General features: G+C 36.6%; 1 protein-coding gene across 4 annotated transcripts in view; it reads left to right on the plus strand.

Annotated features, from left to right (window-relative positions):
- The window catches only part of TLE1 (TLE family member 1, transcriptional corepressor), a 77,075-nt gene that overhangs the window by 1,433 nt on the left and 54,545 nt on the right, over positions 1–21,097 (plus strand). For 2 of the 4 annotated variants that reach the window (XM_030236693.2, XM_050986665.1), the window contains exons 3-6: positions 979–1,042; positions 1,137–1,181; positions 19,266–19,328; positions 20,141–20,215. In XM_030236693.2, the coding sequence (XP_030092553.2) occupies positions 979–1,042; positions 1,137–1,181; positions 19,266–19,328; positions 20,141–20,215 (247 nt within the window). Of the gene's footprint in view, positions 1–978; positions 1,043–1,136; positions 1,182–19,265; positions 19,329–20,140; positions 20,246–21,097 lie in introns of all 4 variants that reach the window. The other 2 variants (XM_050986664.1, XM_050986666.1) reach the window with 2 other exon arrangements.

Consider the following 21,097-nt stretch of genomic DNA (forward strand, 5'->3'; position numbering starts at 1 on the left):
GTGGGTGTGTGCTTTCTGCTGAGGTTCTTTCAGGAATTTAGGGTACAGGTTCTTTTTGATCCTGGTCATCTGGTGTTAAGGAACATTAATCTTCACTGATTTTGTGCTTATGCGCACCTGGAATATTCGTAGAGGAATAAAAGATTTACTGGTTTCCCAGTCAGGAAATACTTGGCTTTAGTTACGCTTTCTCTTCCTTTACCTATGATACTATGTAGTCATAACTTGCTTAAGCCATTTATTGATCAAGAAATACAATGTAAACTCTAAACATGTAGCTTTGTAGCTGTGAGTGAAAAATACTGTTTGCACACTAACTGTTCCATAGGATGGTCCGCAAGCATCAGTTAAAAAAAAAAATCAGTTTGATAGAAAACAAAGGAAATATTGAGGCTCAGTGAAATTAGTCAGAATTATATCACAGGTTGTGATGAGACATGCAAATGCAGCTGAACTTTTGTTTATGAAAACAAAAATGGAAAAGAAACCTACCAGTAAATGATAGTCAGAATTACCAGTTTTCAAGCACTGGGCAAAGTAACATTTGCTAGAATGTATTTAAGGTAAGAATTATACTCAAGTTGTAATTATAAATGTTAGTAGTCTTACTTGGTAGTCATTTACTGAGACTTTAGAGAAAGAAATGCCTCTATTTTTATCTTTTTTACTCCTGAGAAGTACTTATGGGAAATTCAGACCCTATTCCAACTTGTAAGTTGCAGCACTTCATAGCAGCTCTTTGTCAAAGTATCAAGAGTGGATATGTTTAGGTTTTGTAGACAGTTCAGGCCTCATACAGCACCCATGAAATGTTCTTTATATTTCTTCTTTGGCCTTTTTATTTCAAGTATGCTTAAGTCTTTCTATATTGCAAGTCAGTTTGAGTTTTTTTTAATTAGCAGCTTCTGTCAAAATAGAAATAGGGAGGGTAGATGCCAAAAAATGACACGTTACATTAAAACATGATCTATTTTGTAGCCTTAAATTGGAATGTGAGAAACTGGCAAGCGAAAAGACGGAAATGCAGAGGCATTATGTGATGGTAAGTGTATTTGTTTTTATCTTTATTTCAGTAAATATATCCTAATACAATGTAAGTCAGTATAAGAAAATAATGTGTGCTCATTTATTTGCAGTACTATGAAATGTCGTATGGATTAAACATTGAAATGCACAAGCAGGTAAGACATTTTGTTTTCTAAGATGCAAAATCTGCAGTCTGTCTGGAGCATTTAAATGTAGCTGTGCTGTTTATGCTTAGATGAGGGTATCGTGTCTGAATCAATAGCCTGATTTGTAGCCTGATTAGTAGACCTTTGCCTACCTCCTGTCAGATGAGGTGTAGATTAGGTTAAGCAGCAATACCTTTTTTGGTATTGGTTCTGAAAGACTTTGGCATAAATAGGAAAGATTTTGTATCTGTGGTTTTAAAAATGCATTTCAGTACTTTGCAAGTTTGAGGTTTTTTGGGTTGGGTTTTTTTTTTTTTTTTTTTGTTTGTTTGTTTTGTTACTGGTAGAGGTGCTGACATGTAGAACTGATCCTGTGTCTGTGTAGCATATGTAGTCATAGTTACTCAAATCCCTGCCTTGTAAAGGTATGAAGAGATTAGTGACTTGGAAAGCTCTAGTTATGACTGAGTTTGCAAGTTCCCATAAAATTCACACTTATGGCCACTATAATGGTGAATAAAAAGAGTATTGAACTGGAACAAGACACTAAGGACCTCATAAGAGAAGAAAAGCTAAATGATTGCACAGCCCAGAGGGCCCTCAATTGAGTAGTCATTGTCTGCCAAATAAAGCATTAATGGCAGGGTGTAAGTATTCTGTAGATATGCTGACATTCACTTTTTCATCAAGATGCTAGTACAATAAGTCTTTCAGAAATCGATGGCCTCTTAAAAAAATTATCATTAGATGAAGTTGCACAGTTGGACACATTTCAAAGTGCAACAATACAATTCTTTCTTGATGTGTATGTGCTATTTCATCTAAAACTCTTGTTTCATTAAATTAAAGAGCATGGCTGACCGGCTAGGGCACAGCGAAGAAATTGATTAGTTCAGGCTTCAGATCTTCAGTATATTCAAAGACATTCATTAAGCAAGTGAATTACGGAGCTGAGTTTTGCTTTTGTAACTCTGAACTCTTTGAATTTTTTTTTGTTGTTTGTTTTGTTTTCCCATAAAAATACCATATTTGGTAGGGTGGCATTGTAATTCCGTGATAGCTTTCTATCTGCAAATCTGGGTAGGTGTCCTTTAAGGTTTTGGAGGGTTTTTGCTTGTTTCAATTCAAAATGTCATTAAAAGAAATCATATTATGACGAACCTTAAAAAAAAAAAAAAAATGCACCAAATAACCAGATGTAACACCAAGCTTAGTATTTGACTTGGTTCTGTACTATTGCTTAACAAATTTTTCTTGTGGCTTGTGTTTTAGAGCAATGTCAGTTTTTCTGTGAGGTGACTTTTGATAGCATTGTAATTTCGAGATTTTTTTTCTTGCATTTTTTTCTCTTCAACAACTTCTTGGCATACTACAACCTGTGAGGAAGCCAGTATCTGTATAGGAAGATCATTTGCTGCAAACTGGATGTTTCATTCTCTGGAGAAAATGTGTGATTTCAGTTAGTGTACTAGGAATTAACTTTAGGTAAAATCAATTTAACCCGTAGGATTAAAATGGGTGAGAACTAAGGTTCCTACTTTGACCTTAACCTATGTATAAAGGTTTAATGTTCTGTATGTATGGCAATTAGAATTATGTACCCAGTAGGCGGTGATACTTCGGAAGCTTTTAAGATTTATGACAGCATTATATCTGTGTTAGTTGTAGCTGGAGAGAGTAGTGCCCACTTGCTCTGTGCGTGCTGTTAAGAAAATAACAAGCTTTTGAAGGTATAATACATTTCTCTGGATGTGAGTCTCAGATACTGTGCTTTTACATGTTAAGTAATTCTAATTTCTGGTAAAAGTAGCACCTTCATGTTAAAGGCTATTGATTTAGATTCCTGCAGTGAGGATGCCAAATGGTGTTGCAGTTCAGTATGTAGGTGGCCTTAGATTACAGGAAGCAAAAAAAAAGGAACTAAAAAAAAAAAACCCTAACAATGTCATTCTTCTGAATTTCCATTGCTAACGATAAGTTCTGAGGAGGCTTTTGACAGATAGTAATCATAATTCTTATTAACTGGTGACGTCTACCCCCAAGGGTGTAGCCAGGCTCAAATTGATGCTTTTTGCTGGCTGATCACCAGCATGGCCTAAGTGCTCATTATGTTGTAGAAAGGGCCTTTGGAGCTCTCATTACGTTTGACAGGAATTCTCTCTAGGGGGAAACTGGGCATTAGCTAGACTCCTGACAGGCTGAAATTATTCCTGCTTTATGGCTTATAACCAAATGCTAGCAAGGCATCATCAGGGGACACGAAAAATTGTCATTTCTGACAACATCTTTGTTACTGGAAAATGCAATGATGGGGAAACTTTCCAGTGAACAAGCTTTAACATTTTTTAAGGTCTTTCTCCTGTTTGGATGCTGTACTTGCTCTGTGTGAAACTCTTCAGACTGCTTGGGCTGCTGTTTGAAAAACAAAATTACACTGTGGCAGAGCTTATTTATGGAGTGTGGTGTGTACATCACTGTTAAGGTACAGTCACTTAGATAGAATGAAGTGCTTGCAGTTAGCCTGAATGTAAATGAGTTTGAGTTCTTGTACTGATGGGTTTGTGTCAGCAGTTCTGTCTTTGTGTAATTTAATAATCTGTTATAATTTAACTAAAATAAAGTTAGTCAAGACTTGGATGTTGTTATAAACCAACTTAACTAAGGTGAACTTTGCATACACAAGGAGCAGAGCTTTTCACTTGAATATGTTGCATTTAAGTCCAGAAATGGCCCCGGAAAGGCTTCTCTCTCAAATCTAGCTTTGGCCCTTTGCAGTGCGTAACACTGTGATGTGTGCTTAAATAAAGGTGCTGCTGTGCTTCAACCTGCTGGCTGAATAGTGGTCAGGAGATAATCTTTTTGACACATTTATGTTTGGTTTAGATTTGATTTTCTGTTTCCTTCTTTTTCTGCATAGGTTTTTAAACTTTAAATTAAGAATTCCAGAGATTTTTTTATTAAGAGCATGTTTTAAGTAGACACTTACACTGCGTTCGTAGAAATTATTTTAAGGTGAATAGTTACTGACCAAGTTTTGCATCTCTGAAACAGAAACAACCACCTGAGGATTTGTTTAGGTAGGATGTGGTTTGATTTATGTTGTTTTCATATGTGTCAGGACAGAATGAATGAGAACATTGTGTGGTCTTCAGTTTCTTTTCTGTGTTATGCTGTCCAAGTGAGATTTTCCCCAATGTGACATCTGTGGCTGGCAAAGCAGATGAATCAAGTGCTAGTGCCAAGATGAATAGTTGGTTGGGTGTTAAAACTCCTGCTGTACTTAAGAGTTGCTGCCCTTGGCTCCTAGGGCACTGCGTCTTTATTTTCACCAGCTCTGCTTGTCATCTTCTGTCATAAGTCAGAAGATAAGGTTTCCTGTGCATTTAATGTCTGGATTGGTTAGGTGCAAGATTATCTTTTGTTCATTGGCAGGCAGCCACAGGAAAAAAAAAATTCAGCAGCGCTGAACCGAGTGCTAGACTTATAAACTACTGCAGCGTCTGGGTTTCTGCTATCCCAACAGTTACAGCAAGGTTTCCTTCTCTATGGGTGGGTCTTTTTGATCTCTGTGACCTGCCTGGAGGCAGACCTGTCATTCAGTAGCTTGCCTGTTTTAGAAAAGTATACAAACTCTGAAGCTGCATTGCATTAACCAGCTGTATAGGAGTTACATGTCTGTTTTATCCTGGACTGTTCTGTGGAATAATTTCTAATGCTTCATGGCAAAGGACAAAGTCTTCTAATGATATCTCATTAGAACATCAGTCTTCAGGAGAGGGTTAAACAGGAGGGAATTAAGGAGCTTAGTTAGCTCTCTGCAGCTCTTGAGTAGGATGGCTTTGCTGTTGAAAGGGATTTAAAGATAAATTAATTTTCGTCTTTTTTCCTACATTTTAATTATTGGAATGAAAAACTCCTTAAGGTTTTGGTGGTGTGCAGTGAATGTTTCAAGAACATTTTGCAGTTGGCACAGCCACAAAAGACATGCAAAAACTGTTTTTATTTAAAAGAGAAAATGGTAGGCTTGATTGTGACAGTATTTTTCTCTGAAAAAAATGTACTTATTCTACAAATATTTGCTTTCTAAATGAGTACAGTTGTGTCAGCAGCCTAGCTATTTCAACCACAAATAGAGTTGCCAGTTTTAAAGAGGAGAAAAGACTAGAGTAATTGCCTCCACTTTTGTGACTTTTGAACCATGTTTCAAGCTTGAGGCCAACATTATTGTGAAGGAGTTATCTGACAGATTCAGGGCACTGTGAAGTGCATCTCCATGTGGCTTTCACATAACCATGTTGTCAGATACCATCTATTATGTCAGCTCCATATAGAACTTAATTCAAAAGCATGTCAGAGTGTAAACACTGTACATATGTTAAATAGGGCCTGATCATCTCTCATTTTAGACTTAGTCTACCAGATTTCAGGTTCCTCACAGAGCCAGAGTGAGGAACACTATTCCTACCAGCTACACTGTTAACATTTCCCTTGCATTGCTGGAGCTTGCATTGCAAGGTCTGTTGATGTACTTTGCATATCTGTTCTGTTAGAAGGAAGGAAGGAAAAAAAAGTGTTGGTAACTTTTGGGGTAGAGGGAAAAGTAGGAGGGGAGATGCTTTCTGAATGTGCAATATCTTTTTGTCACAACAGATTATGTGGGGAAAGCTTAATGGTTTTCCTCCTTCTGCTGGTTGTTATACAAAATCAAGCTGAGCATCTGAATTGCCTTTTGTCCCTCTCTACTTGAGTGTTTGCAGCAAAGTACTAAAATTGCAGCATCTTCTATGCAGAATGGAAAATTAGGATCCTTTAGACTTGATAGATCACCACTGGCATACAGTGAAAGCCTTTAAAACCAATTTTGGATCAACTGGTGCTTATCACAAGACTGCACAGTACCGACTTTAAAAATGATAACAGCTTTGTATGGAACTAATGAAATTACTTTTCAGCTTGGGGTAAGATTTAGGGGCCTCTAATGGCAATTATGTCAAACACTACTATTGTCACTTTCTGCATCACACTTACTTGGATTCTTTGGTGCAGGTATTTGAATAATAGTCACTTGCATAGTTCCTCTCAGAAAGGGGAAAAACAAAGGCAGGGAGAATTCATAGTTTTGTCTGCATTTAATTGTCAAAACAGCTTTTTTAACAGATTAGTCCTTATGATTACTTGGAGGCTACAACTTCTAAAGTTCTTGCTAGTTGATACCATAGTCAAGCTGAATTTGCAACCTGTGTTCTTGTAAGTATCAAATTTCCACTTTAAACAGTTTTCTGGAGGTAATATTGCATGACATGTCAGGGCAACACTTACTAGTGTTTGACCTGCCCTCATTGTGAAGAATTTTATCCTTCACCAACTGGGAGTTTGCCTTTCCGCACTGGTAACCATTGTGTGCCTTTTGTTCTTCTATTGTGCACCTCTGAGAAGGAGCTGACATAGTCCTCTCCATAATCACTTCTTTTTTAGCAATGAGGTCTTGCCTCCCCATAAAACCCCCTCTTCCTGAAGCTGATAAAATCTATTTTCTCCCTGGTATGATGTGTGCTCTGATTGCCTGATCATCTTACTGGTGACACTTAGAGACTTGCTTCAGTTTAACAGCATCTTCCTTCTTGCCAAACAAGGGAACAGAAAGGGGAATTATTTCATTCAGCCAGTTGGTTACAGTCATTCTCCTGTGTCTTCACATGAGGTGTAGCCTTCATCAGGACATGAGTGCAGTGCTGATGCATATTCAACTTTTTCTCCAAAGTCCTCCTCTTTCAAAACTGATTTCTAGTGTGTTTCCACCAGAAACACTTGCTGTGCTGTTGTGGGGAGAAAGTTGTTCCTGATTTAGGGCAACCCCCCCATCTTTGTTTGCTTTGAACCTGGTTTCCACTGTATTAGATGGTCACTGCTTCTCAGGACAGAAGCTTTTGATACCTAGCTGTGTTTTCAATGAAGTCAAAATGTTGTACCTTTTGCAGCTCATCTGTGTTGATCCCTTTTAAGGTTGGGCAGTCTCAGCTTAAACAGCTATGAAGCTTTCTTTTATCACTTTCTTTTCTTTTCACTCAACTTTTCTGAATTTTTAACTTAGACTTTTGAAAAGGGGAACTAGAACTATATTCAGCTCTCAGGATGCTTATTAATTAATTGGATACTTTTTCTTTTTAATTTTTATTTCTTCTTCAGTCAAATTTCCACGTTTTTTCTTTTCGCTGCCATGAAATGCTGATCTGCTGGAGACTCCTTTCACATTTGAGTTCTTGCTCATGAATGATAATTGTAAGCTCAAGGACCATCATTTTACATGGCTAGGGATGTCTACTCACAGTATGTGTAAATCTTGTTTATGTGCAATTGTTTCATTGCCCATGTACTCTTGTAAGGTCTCTTTGCAATTCTTTACTTTACGTTGCTTTTACTTTCTTATGGATAAAATACTGTATTTCTATTTCCTTGCAGCCTTTGTACTTACTTTCTTTCTAATTCTTTTATGAAGCAAGTTTTCTTACTTGCTTGCTGTCTTTTCCAGGCTGCGCTGCTGATCATGTTAGTAAAACAGATTGCAGCAAAGGCCGCTGTGAAACTCCACTGGTGAACTGTTTCTGGCATAGTGCTGGAGGTGATTGAAAAGTGGATTAGTGCTTGCTGAAATTGAGTTTAATCTTAACAGAACTCTAGCTAAATCAGGTTAGACTTAAAAATCAGTTATTTCCTGAGGTTGTCTCTTTTAAGAAAGAAGCCTTAGTGCTGCACAAACAAACAAAAACCTCCAACAAAACAAAATTTAAATACTGCAACCCTGTGAAGTAATACTATAAGCCTTTTTTGATTACAATTTCCCTTGAAAGTATTTTGATTATAATTTCAAGTTAGAGATTTTAATATTGTTTCCATAGGTTTATTTGAATCTTGACAGCATCAAGGTGGGCTGTTTGGGTTTCTTTTGTTTTGAGTGTTCAGTCTTATTTCAGTTGTTAGCAAGCCTACTTATAAAATACACTTTCTAGTATGGGGAAATCACTTCAGGAAATTAATGTGTTTGGTGAGTGTCCCTGAACTTTTTTATAATGATAATACTCTGTGTCTAATCAGAAGTCACAGAGTGTATTCGAAGTGTCTAGTCACTAACTGGAGATTGGCCAAGTTGCTCCCACCTTTTCTTTTTGTCCTTCAGAACATTTCTTCTTTGTGAACAAATTAGCACTGATGATTAAATTACAGATTAAAGTTCTTTGAGGGGTGTTAGGTAAGCTTTGTGTCAGGGCTGCCTGTCTGAAAGTATTTTGTACTTTATACATGATCTGAACAGCTAACTAGCCTTTTTGGCTAAATGACAACAAAAAAGAAAACTGAGGTTAACCTTAGCAATATGGATGTTCTCTTTTTTCTGTTTTTTTTTTTTTGTTTGTTTTTTTTTTTTTTTTTTTTTTTTTTTTTTTTTTTTTTTTTTTGTCTTGAAGCTTTTTGATGTTTGTGTAAACAGTTGGTCAAAGCAACTTACTTGTAAGGTGACCAGTCACTGTATTGACACAAGAACAGACACAATAGAAAACTGCATTAGGAGGGAAGCCGTTGGGATTTGCAGTAAATATATTACAGAACACAAGTGCATTGCCGATACTGCTTGTTTAGCAGTTTGCAAGGGCAATGGTAGTATGGATTTTTGAATTAGAAGGGAAGGACTGATCTTTCTGTGTGCTGGAACATCTAGTTGATGGCTGAGGATAAAATTGATTTAGAGAACAAAATGCTGCCATCTCTATTTGTGCCATTTTAAAGGCTTCTATGGATTAGCAAGCAAAAACAAAAGATAGCTTTCATTTTGGAGAATGGGAACAGGAATTCTTGCTGACCTGCATCTTGATAAGACATTAAGTCTATGAGAACCTGCTTTTGTAACTTTAAGAAAAAGAAAGAACATCTGAAACTGGGTGGGTTTTGTAATCTGTGGAAGTCTGCCTATTTATGAACTTGTTTTTTAAGTGTTCTAAACCCCTTGAAATGCCCTGCTCTCTGCTTCAAGACATGATGATCTCAACTTCAAGTATAGGAATTGGAGTTAAGCTGGGGAGAAGGGGTGAAAACCCTACACTTTCTTGGGAAAAATGACTTACAGAAAGATCATTCTTTTGTACTTTTGCTCCAGCAGTTCCTATTTGCAACAAAGTTTTTTGTTTCACTAAAAAAAAAGGTAAAACATTCATCTTTCTTTTAAGTGCAAGGGTGTAAGGTCATTCTGAATTTCTGTTGTTGTAAAATACTGTTGTAAAATTTCTATTGTAAAACGGTTGGTTATAAGATTTCCAGCCATTACTTTTTCAGACAGTAAACTAGGCTAGCTGTCTGTGGCCTCAAATGGTGACTACAAATTGTCAGGTAAGAAAAATTTTCAACAAGACCTATGGAAAGCTTTTAGGTTGTTTATTCCACCTGAAATATGAACTCTAGAATCATGTCACTAGCAGGGACCTAGTGCCTCCCTGTGTCCTCCTAGCAGGATCAGCTATACCAATGTCATTGCTGATAGGACACTTGTTCTATCTGTTAGCAAAGACTTCAACAGTAGTGGCAACCTTCAAGCTCTTCAGGTAACAGATTGCTTTTATGTCCTTGCTGTTGAAGTGCTTCTTCAGTTACAGTTTCAGTCTTTCTGTTGTAGCTTCAGCTCTTTACTATGCATTTTCTTCACCCTGGATAAGGAGAGCAAATCACTCCCCTGCCTTCCAGAACCATGCTGCATACCTCTAAAGTCGAGTGTTCATTCTCTGAATGGTGTTGCCCAGCTGAAGTACAGTACTCCAGGGGAGGAAATGCCGTGCTGAGTGGCATAGAAGGCTTACTTAGAATACGGCTTACTGTGGTGGCAGCCTTTTCTGAGCAGCCTGCTATTGACTTATGTTCAACTTCTGATCCTCTGTGACCAAGAGATTCATTCCTAAGGCCCATTATTTCCTTTTCTTTTATGTTCCTGTCTAGGCATGCTATGGGCCTTTATCCCTGTCCTTTTTACTTTTCAATCAATTTTTCCATTCACTGTAAAGTGAGTTCTGAAGCTATTCTCTAGCATATTCTGTCTTTCTCAGCTTGAAACTCTTTGCAAATTGAGGATTAGGGTAAATGAAGAGATCTTTATGCTTGTTAGGGGGAAATACTAAAAAATACTGGACCTATCATGAATGCAGGACTTCTTAGTTTCAAAAAAACCCAAATGATTTCATCTGTACATGGTTTAATAATTGAGCAGTTTTGTCCTTGTTCCCATGAAGTTTTTGCTGTACTGCTGGTGTTCCTAATAATGCTATGACTGTCAGATTGTTAACATCATCAAAGATGTTAACATCATCTTTCTCTCTTATCTCTAATTACTTTACCTTTTTGGACTTTGCATAATTCTGATGTTTTTTGCTAAAAAATATTTGAGCTGTGTTTTTTTATGACACTCTTGTCTAATAGAATGAAATTTAGATAGTCTTTTTACTGTTGTTTCTATTCTGTAAACAACAGAATATATATAAAAATAATAAAATGAGTAAGGAATTTAGTGTTAAGTTCCCAAAGTTTTGCTGAAAGAATTGTGACCTTTTTCCCTATGCAGTGAAAATATCCATTCTGTTCACTTTCCTTGCAAATCCTATGTGGTGGGTAGTTCCACTAGTTACTATCAAAGGAGTTGTCAATCCTCCTAACTTGTTATTCATTAGTGAGTCACCTGATGGCACCTGAAGCATTGATATGAATAAGTGTTTAAATTGTTTTTCTGACTTGATAGATTTTTGAAACTGAGCTGTGACTATACTAAGTATTTTTAAATGGTGAAACTACATTTAGAGTAGTACATGTGACTTAGTTGGTATGCTTACTTTGGTAGTTGTTTCTAAAGTCTGATTGTTGCATAATGATTAGATTCCCTCTCCCCCCACCATAATTCAGACCCTTGTCTTAATAGTTTTCTTTTGCTGGATGCCGTACTTTTTGTTCTATTAAAAAAATTCAAGTCTTATTCTAGTCTTCCTTGAATGATGGTAAGGACAGAATCCTGACTGGGAGCTTTGTTGTTGATTTTCATACTGCAAACGTATGTGCTTCGTTTGAAGAACTTAATGCTCTGATTTTTTAGAAACTTATTCCAGGTACTTCTCCAGCTGTGTAAGAGCTTTGACTTTCTACTGCCATCCCAATCAAGTGGCTCAGAGCGACAAGTACTGAAAAGATATTTGCAGAAATTCCAATGTGGATTATGGGAGTAAGAGCAAAATAGGAGGTAGTTTTAAAATAGCATCCTAAACTAAATGAAGAACCACTGGTGCTCTTTCCTGGTAGGAGTGTAGCAGTTAGGGTTATGCTTTTTATGCTCTTTTTATCTTTCTGTGCTCTTTGCCTCCTCCTTCTTACTGTGTAGTGCAGTGTTGCTTAGTTGTCCAGAGAAAATCAAGTTCTTAGTGACCTTAAAGATAATACTGCAAAGTGTGCTGGATAATTTTGGAGACCATGCTGCTTATAGAGCACCATAACAACTCGTTAGAGTGTAGTCAGATGAAAAGAGGGGAACTCATTGGTAGCTTATGTTTTTCCCAAGAACCTTTTGGTTCTCCTGATACTTTGGGCTATTCTCCTACTGGATGGACATCTCCTGTGAGTTTATTTAGCTACCTCATGTAGTGGTCGACCAACATGGTCCTTTCCCAGTTTGTATTATAGTAATGTTTCCTGCCTGATTAGTTGTTGAGATGTTTGGCAGGTCTTTAGATGTCTGCAGTATGGTTCAGAGAATTGTGTCCCTGGAGGCAAAGGTGGCAAAGACCTCTTCCTGATTGGAGTCAGCCGTTGATTCTCTCAGCATCTCTTGGAATCTAAATAAAAGTGGGAACTCTGTGTCCTGGAAAACAGCTTGAAAGTAAAACAAAGCTGTGTGCTCACTTAAGAGATTTAAATACTTCTGTGTGTATTTAAGGTTAGCTTAGGCTTGGAAACTAAACAATGAAACTAAAATTTAGATAAACACACCTTTTGTAGTTGTGAGTGCTTAAGCAAGATGTGCTGAAGTCAGATTAAAGGAGAAATGTGGTAACTACCCTCTTTAGCCAAGTTTAAGAAGAGTCTTGACATAGTGAAGATATGTGAAAGGAGCACTTCGACATCTTGACAATAGATTCTTTGTTGCCCGCTGGCTTTGTTTCAACAGGACTTAGAGCTGTAAATGGGATGGGCAGTTGTGTACAGTGGTTCATTGAGTTACACACAGCCTCTCTCTATTTTTATAAAGCATTGAAATTAGACATCTGAAATATATCCAGTCACTTTACACTTGAATGGGATCCAAATCTGTAGTAGATATTTGGCAAGTGTAGCTGTTGTCTTATGCATCATATGTAGCTTATGTTTAAATTATTGTGACCTTTCTGTAGTTTAAATGAACATCTAAGAGGATTCAGATGAAAGTAGTTTAGGTACTTAAGTAAAACTTTCTAAATTTCACTTTGGAAACTATGTAGTATTCAGTATTTTTATGCTTTTGAATTTTTATTCTGTTAATATTTCTGCTACTTCTTTCCCCATTCCCATTTGCAAGACAGGGTCTTCTGGGTTTTTTTATTGCTAAGGATTTTTCATCCCAGTCTTCTGGGATTTTAATATCATTTTGTGGGTGACTGATCTCACAATTAAAATGAGTAGTACTAATGTAAGGCAGAAGGAAAACTGTATTTATTATTTGCATGTCATGCTAAACTGAAGTTTATGCCCAAAATACAGAGATTATTTCTGTTGCTGAAATGAATTCTACCCATTGCTTCTTGTCAGATTGAATATCAAGTATCTGTTGAGAGTAAACCTTCTCATTCCTTTCTATTGATGAGAGTATTAGTGATGACAGTGTTTGCAATTTAAAATACAGTTGGAAGGCCGAGTTCCGCAGTTTGTCACAGGTTGGTTAATACGGCAGTAAAGGCGAGATGGATGTGGCTACTTGTGCAAGTCTATTACTCAGGAGGCCTGTAAATTTGATTGGCTGCTGCAGTTCTTCCAGAATCATTGGATTTGAGAGCAATAGAAAGATAAGATATCCAATTACTCAAATGATTTGCAGGGTTAGCCAACGTTGTCATGGAAACGCAAGTTGGAACAAATTAAATTTTAAGCAATAAAATAATCTTAAAGCACGTCTGGGAACAAGAAAATTTGGCAGTGGCACTTACCTGAATTGAATCTTAGCTTGACACGCTGTTGTTTGACATTGATATACTGTGGGGGCCTAAACTTTTAAATGGCATGTTGCCTTTGTTTCTTTTTTTTTTTTCTTTTTCAGCCATTGCCAAAATGGAATGTAGTGTATTAATTTTAAATAAAAGGGCATTCATAATATATGCATATCTCTGTGCTCAACCTGGATTCAATAACATGAATAGCAAAGTTCACAGAATGCTAGCCTTAATAATTTGAAGCTTTTGAGTGTTTAGGTTTTGAGATTTAATTATAATTCCAACGTCCCCTCATCCCCTGAATTCTTAGCAACTAATTTTTGGAGGTGCTAGAGTCTTGCTGTAGCAAGTACTAACAAAGCACGAAGAAAGCTAAATACAGTGAAATACAGAAAGCTAAGCACAGTGAAATACATTTTTTCCCTGTAATTGCTCTCTGAATGTGTCTGCTTCTTCTTGTTTTTGAAGATTTTGATCACAAAAAGAAAAAAGGATTTGTCTTTTAAGTGCACTGCTTGTTTCAACGATTCTGGTGGAAAAATTAAAACAGTAAATGGATATTAAACTTCAGCACAAGACTAAAATATACAGTTTGTTACTGCATTTCACAAGTCTTTGGGTATTTGAATGAGTTCTGCCTTGCAGCAGGGATTAAAAAAAAAATGGTCAAGCATGTCCCAGAAAGAGGGCTTTTATTCACATGCCTTTTAGACAGATGGAGATGAAAACTGGGCTGAGGTCAAGCCATTCACAGCATTCTCATAGGCTTCGATTTTCTTCTCATCTCCACCACAGATAATCTCAAATGATTCAGCAGTGACCAAAAGTGCAACGTTGACCTTTCCTCCCCAGTGGATTACTGTGTTACATGCTGTAAATGGCAGGAAGTCCATTTTGTCCTTCCAGGAGGAGTTCAGTGTTGTACTTGGCTTTCTAAGTCTTGAAAGTGTAAGCAGAGGCAGAATGCTTAAGAATTACCTTCTAAAGCTTTTGTGAATGTGTTTTAACAGTATATTCCTTTGTGTGCATTAAAGGCTGATTCTCTGATTCTTTTGCTTGAAGGGAATGAATTAGGACATGCTTCTTTGGTATTATCAGAACATTGGTGGTTTTTGCTTTATTTTTAATCATGTTGTTCCTAAGCTGTATTTTTCTCAATTTATTACAAATTTTATTTTCAAAATTGGATCAAAATAATAGCACAAATAAGAATCCTTAAGAGCCGGTGATAGAGCAGTGCTTTCAGATTGGGTATATCTGCTTTGTGGTACTGGAAGTTCAGTGCAAGAATGAATAACAAGCTTCTGACATAAAATGGACATTTTTAGCTGAGCATTGCTTTGTCAGATAGAGTCTGGACAGCTTTGACAAGCCTCAGCAATAATAATGGAGCAGCTGTTGCAGGGCAAGTAATTGCTAAAACTAACATGTTGCAAGATTCAATTTTTGTCTTAAATCACCATGGATCCTATAGCTGAAGTTAGTACTGGGATATGTATCAGTACACCCTGGTTGGAGCAAATTCAAAATTACTCCCATTGAAACCTCTGAATCTGAAAGGGGATTAACTAATTCTCCTCAGAGAAACTCTGTGTTCTTCACTCAGAAGTTAAACTGCTGGTTCCCGTAAGCTAGGGCTTCTTACATAAAGCTAAAATACACATGGGTGTTTGTTATGCTGTGAAATAGAACTTAAATACTTGCATTATACTTCCTTTTAATTTCATTGCAAAAATCTGTCCTTTTCCAGAAATTATGGTGATTTAGGCATGCTACCTTACGTGGAGCTTTGGAAAGCACAGGCTATCAAAGTGCAAAATTATCTGCAACAGACCGCTGTAAAGGAAAACAGGTCAATACTTTTTTTCTAACAATGCAGAAGGAAAACAGAATTCAATTCTACAAACAAGCTTAAGTCCATAGTAAAAAGCCTTATTTAAATTAGTGTTGTATTTAATAACTAGTCTGGCTGCTTTGTTCTTTGTCATTATGTTGAGAATTCACTTTAACAAGTGTGCAAGACAAACTTAAGTACGTACACTTGAGTTTGGCAATGGTTAGGTCAAAACATTTAAGTCCTTAAGTAAATGGAAGAGAGGCAAAAAAAATTACACAAGTGAAGAGAAAAAAAAATCCATCAGCTCAACTTAATTTTACAAAATGCAGCTGAATTCCTTCATGTTAATTTTTAATGATACTTCAGAAAGGAGGGTAGCACTTCAGTCAGAGGTCTGACAAGCTAGTCATTTGCAAATAAATCAAAAGACAATCATTACAGCAGCAAGAACCAGTGAATGATGTAGTTTTGTTATTCTTTGATGGGCCTCACGCTCAAGTTCTCTATTAAAAATGAATGTATTCAAGAGGCTCTGCATTAAGAACACAAACAATTAAGGGCACTTCAGATGCTTTGCTAAGAGCTGCTGTAGAGCTCAGAGGACTTCATGAGAGATCCAGGCTTCTGTAGCCTTCTTTACCAAGGAGCCACATAACATGAGCAATTGTCATGTTTGTCTATGTTTGAGCAGCTTTCTGCAAAGTTTCCTTTGTTTACTCATCCTTAGAACCTCTTTATATGTCTTAAGATGAACAGTTAGGTAATAGTTGTGTTCTATTCTAAGGCCTCTAGAAACAGGAGATAAGTACCTTTTTTTTAAAGCTTTCAAATTCATGAGCTCCAGGTCTGGGGGCTTACTTTAATGACACCAGTTACTTATGTCTAGTCTTGATTAACTAAACTGTCCTTGACTCTTTCAGAAAGGGGTTTTGCTTTCCAGAATGAATGTGTGCACACTTACTGGCATGAGCACATGCATACTCAAGGGTATTTCACCTTAAAAAGCAAATGTGCATTGTCTATTGATGTAGCATTTACATTTAAAGTGACGTATGTTCCTTTTTTCTCACAACCTCTTGCAACTCTTGATAGGCAAAATTACATTAACTGTGCATTAAAACTTAACTTTGACAAATTGCTAGACAACAAAAATATTTTTAAACATGTTTGTGAATAATTTTTTTTTTACTTAATGTTAGAGGGCAGCTAACAGGAGCTGCATGAAATTGCACATTAGATAAATAATTTCAAGTACTTTAAAAGTGTGTGAAAACTCTGTTACACAAAGTGCCTTTTAAATGCAAGCAGCCGTTTTTTTTGGTTAATAGAATAGTTATTTCAATTTTCAGTGTAGATGTCTCTTAACTGGCACTTGTAACAACAGCAAGAAATCTCAAAAAAACCTTCATTTTATGGGATGTACATTTAAGTTTATCTAGCACTGTAGTTGAATTAAGGTTGATGTTCATATATGGTAATCAATGATGCCCAGACAAACTAGGAAAAATACACTTTTTTTTTTTTTCCTGTTCTGACACTAAATCGGGTGTGATAATACTGAGACAATAACTTTAACAGAAGATTGGTATGGAAAGGGGGAAAGTTGATTATGCCTTCATTTTTGGAAAATAAATTAAATATCTAACTGACCTTCATTGGAAGGCAATTATAACCTTATCCACATGATACTGCATTTTTGTCTTACTGTTTGATGTCATGTATGCTGTTCTTACAGTGTAGCTCAGATATTTGGGATTTGGAGCAGAAAAATCCAATAATATTGACAACTTGCTTGTTTTACAGACTCTACTAAAAAAAGGACTGCATTTTGTTTCCTTATAGCAACAATAAGGACATTTACCTTAGCATACAGTAAATGTATAGGCCGTTTATATGGCTCATACAGGCCAAAGAACTTGGCAGTAGACACCAAGTGAGTTTCTTACTTTATTCTTTCACTATCTCCTCTTGTCACCTGGTATGATTCATACTTGATCCTCCTTGAAAAACGAAATTAATCCCATTGGTCTAGGGCAATTAAGTCCTTGGATTCTAAACATCTTAGCTAAACATCATCCAAACAGATTGCTGTGCAACAGATTACCTTTCCATGGCTGATGTACCCTGCTTTCTGGAGAGATATACTAGGTATGTGGAAAAATGCCTATTAGTACATGTGTTTTGTTTTTGGTTTTTTTTTTTTTTTTTTTTTTTTTCCTGTACAGAGAAGTACTAACAGATTTGGTAATAGGTAAGACTTATAATCAGTAATAGATAAGCTGGTAACTTCAGAGTATTGACTTTGCTATTAGGTATGGAGTACTGGTACTAAAGGCTAAACATGGAATTATAGATGTTTTATGGCTGTGGCCCAGACAGAATGGAGAAGACCACTGTGGTACTCTGTGAAATGATAGCTGTTTCAGCTGAGAATAGAGATATGCTCACCTTGTTGCAGAGAGCAAAGATTTCCTGTAAAACAACTGTCACTTCATTGCCCTTAGTTAAGGGAAACCTTTTAATCCTAGGAAGAAGCCATCCCAGTACTTCTTTGGAAGCTTCTGCAAAACTGTATAGTTTTGGGTGTGTCAAATATCAGACTTTGGTCAGATGAAGTGCTTCATGTCAAGAGAGACGAGGCCTGGATGCCATCATGTATTTTCACTGTGTCTGTCAGAGGTTTGGAAGGAGGTGTTAAAGCTTGCTAATTATGCTTAGATCCCAAATCAGCTGTCTCCTGAGACATAAAACCAGAGGGTTGATTTTGTATCCCAATTATTATGTGGCTGATGTAGAAAGATCAACATATCTTCTTAAAAAAACTCAGAATTATGGGAAGGTTCAGGAAAAGGCTTGGCAGAGAGTAAACAGTTTTAGTCTGACTTAAGTGAGTTTATCTTTGCTCAGCTTCAATATGTGTGATTTCATAGAAGGCCTAATGATTCATAGTAGCGAATCATTGCTTGTTTCTTCTGTCTTGAAACATTAAAAAAAACCCAACTAACCAAGAAATATCTTTATGGGTTAATTGTATGACAGAGATGGGCAGGAGCTGTTTAATGTCTCTTACATAAGCTGTGTTCTTGTCTGGGTGCTGATTTTGGTTTTGTGCCACTGCGCTACAGTGACTGAAATTCCTGTTTTTAAAGAAGACTGTGGAAACTGTATAGGTAGCTTGAGGGTTAATTATAATAGTGGTTCTGAATTATGGTCAGATGTATTGGTCTGAAAGGCTGTAAACACAGATATCACTGAGTAATGAGAGAAAAAGATCCCTTTACCCCTCCAGGAATCCAGGGTTTAGGTTGACATGACAAAATGGGAGATACAGAAGTAGAAGATATAGAAACTGTTGAAAAACGGGAGTCAAACTCTTTGTCCTGCTGTAATCTCTGTTGATTTCCCTGAAGGATTGTTGTGTTCTTTACTGGTTCCTAACCTTGTTCTCCTGCTATTGGTTTCACAAATTTGCTGTTCACAAGATAACGTTTTTTGATCTGTTTTTTTTTTCCTTGTTAGCATTATTTAATTCTCTTTCAATATGGATTTTAGAAGTCTGTACTTTTTGTCTCCATTCGTACTCACTTCTGTTTTAGTATTTCTTTTATATTCCTGATAGTACATTTCTGTTGTTTTACCTTCTAATAGGCAGATAATTGATCATGGAAGAAGCATTTTTCTTCTACTCCTGCTGCCTTCATGTTATGCTGCTTGATGATTTGAGTAATAATAAATCTACCTTTTAAAAGGCTTTATCTTGGAATTAATGGATTTCAAAAATGCTCTGCTTATTAATGGACTATATACAAGGACCAGATTTGTGCCTAAATGTGTGTACAGATTAGGTGCTTTAGACATGGCAGGTGTCCTAGAGCAGCTAACAAAATCTCTTTCCATGTCTGGGCTTGTATATTAAGTATTTAAATTTGCCGTAGTATGAAAAATGGGTAATATTTTGTTACTTTCTTCTTTGTCTGAACTTAATATAATCCTGTATAGTAGTTAATATGTCAAACCCCCTAAAATGCAGTTTTTAATCAAAATACTTTTACTCTGTAGACAGAAATCGCGAAGAGATTGAATACAATTTGTGCACAAGTCATCCCATTTTTGTCTCAGGAAGTAAGTAAAACTGTTCAGCTGTTAAAGTGCGATTATGTTGGTTTTCTGTTTGCAAATTAGCTAGTTTTAAGATGTTAATTTTATCACAATACACAAGTGTAAGGAACATCTGTTATAGCTGAAGTGTGCAAACCCCCTGCTAATTTGATCTAACAAATCTGAGTTCAAACTAGTGACAATGGCTCAGTCTTTCATTGCCTGAGGAGAGTGGTAGTCTGTAAAATAGTAGCAATACAAGAAAATGCTTTTGTTTCTAATAATGGTGATTGTTTATTAGATATTCAGTTGTCAAGCATAGATCTAGTGAAATAAGCATGCTTATGTTCTCTACATAATTTGTTATCAAAGGTGAGTGTTTAGCTCCTGTGCAAAACACTATTTAAGTTTGTAGACCTACATTTCATCTGAATGACTGTGATTTTAGCATGTTGTGGGCAGCTTTTCCTTGTTTGAAATTTCAGTTGGTTTTGCTATGTGGGCATAGAGTCTGTAAATGAATGCTAAAATTGAAGCTAATGTGAAGTTGACATTGTCCTGTCAGCTCAAGTAAAAATGATTATTCGTTTGCCAGACAACTAATAATGAAGGGACTTAGGGGAAGAGATAAGCTGGCTGCCTTCAGGTCTCTTCTTTCCTTTTGAGCAGGTGAAAAATAAGGCATTGTTACCTTTTGCCTGCATGAGATATCTTGCAATGGGTATTGTGGGCTTCTGCAGACAAACTGGTTATTCGAGTATTTGTGATCCTGGTTTGATATGGTGTGGTAATACCTTAACACAAATTCCTCCTTATGCCCCTTCTTCTTTCAACAGCATCAGCAACAAGTGGCCCAAGCTGTAGAACGTGCCAAACAAGTGACCATGGCTGAATTGAATGCCATCATCGGGGTACGTGGCCTTCCAGGTCTACCTCCTACAGTGTGTATAACTTGCTTTCATATCTTACTCCTTTGCTATTTTTAAAACAAACTTAATGTTTTGATTTCTAATGTTGTTTTGATGCCCAGTGCTGCTGAAGTGTTTTTGCTTCACACAGATTTTAGCAGAGATAAAGGTAGTAGTTTACTTTGTCAGAACATAATTTTGGCCAGTGGTGCTGCATGTAACAAAACTTTTCCTGCAAGAAATGGAGTTTTAGGAGAGTTGCTTGTTTATTTATGGGTATTGTGTGTCAGTTGAGCTAGATACTTTTTCCTCATGCTTTTTGTGATACTTGAGTTCTTGGAGCTTATACAACTATTCATTCTTCTTTCTTTCCCTTTCTTGTGAATCTTTCATGAATTTTAAATTAGCAAGCTACTGAATAGAAACTTCACTTGCTTTTGAAGTAGTATTAATTGTCTGACACAGTGTTCTAATAGCCTTTCACCAAGAATGTGCTTTTAAATATGCTAAAAAAGTTAATACTGCTTGCTTGTGACTGGTTGTCAATCACAAGTCATTTGCTTTGTATTAATGAACTTTTTGAACCATACATTCCTTCCACTGTATGAGTTCATTTCCCCTGCCACTAAGTCTGGAATATTTCTCATGTTTTCTGCCCTTCCGACTAAGTGAAAGAAGTAGCCGAAACAAGAACCTGTCCTTTCTGATTTTATTCATATGTGAGCGCCTTGAGCGGATTCAAATTACTCATTTATCAATTTATGTTAATTGCTTGTGAGAAGATGCCCTGCTGGTCTTTATAGTTCCCTCAGACACTTTGTAATGATAATTAGACATGCTGCTGTACGGATTAACAGTGCCATAGTCCAATGACGTCTGCAGACA

Source organism: Serinus canaria, chromosome Z, assembly GCF_022539315.1.
Source record: "Serinus canaria isolate serCan28SL12 chromosome Z, serCan2020, whole genome shotgun sequence".
NCBI classification, from domain to species: domain Eukaryota; kingdom Metazoa; phylum Chordata; class Aves; order Passeriformes; family Fringillidae; genus Serinus; species Serinus canaria.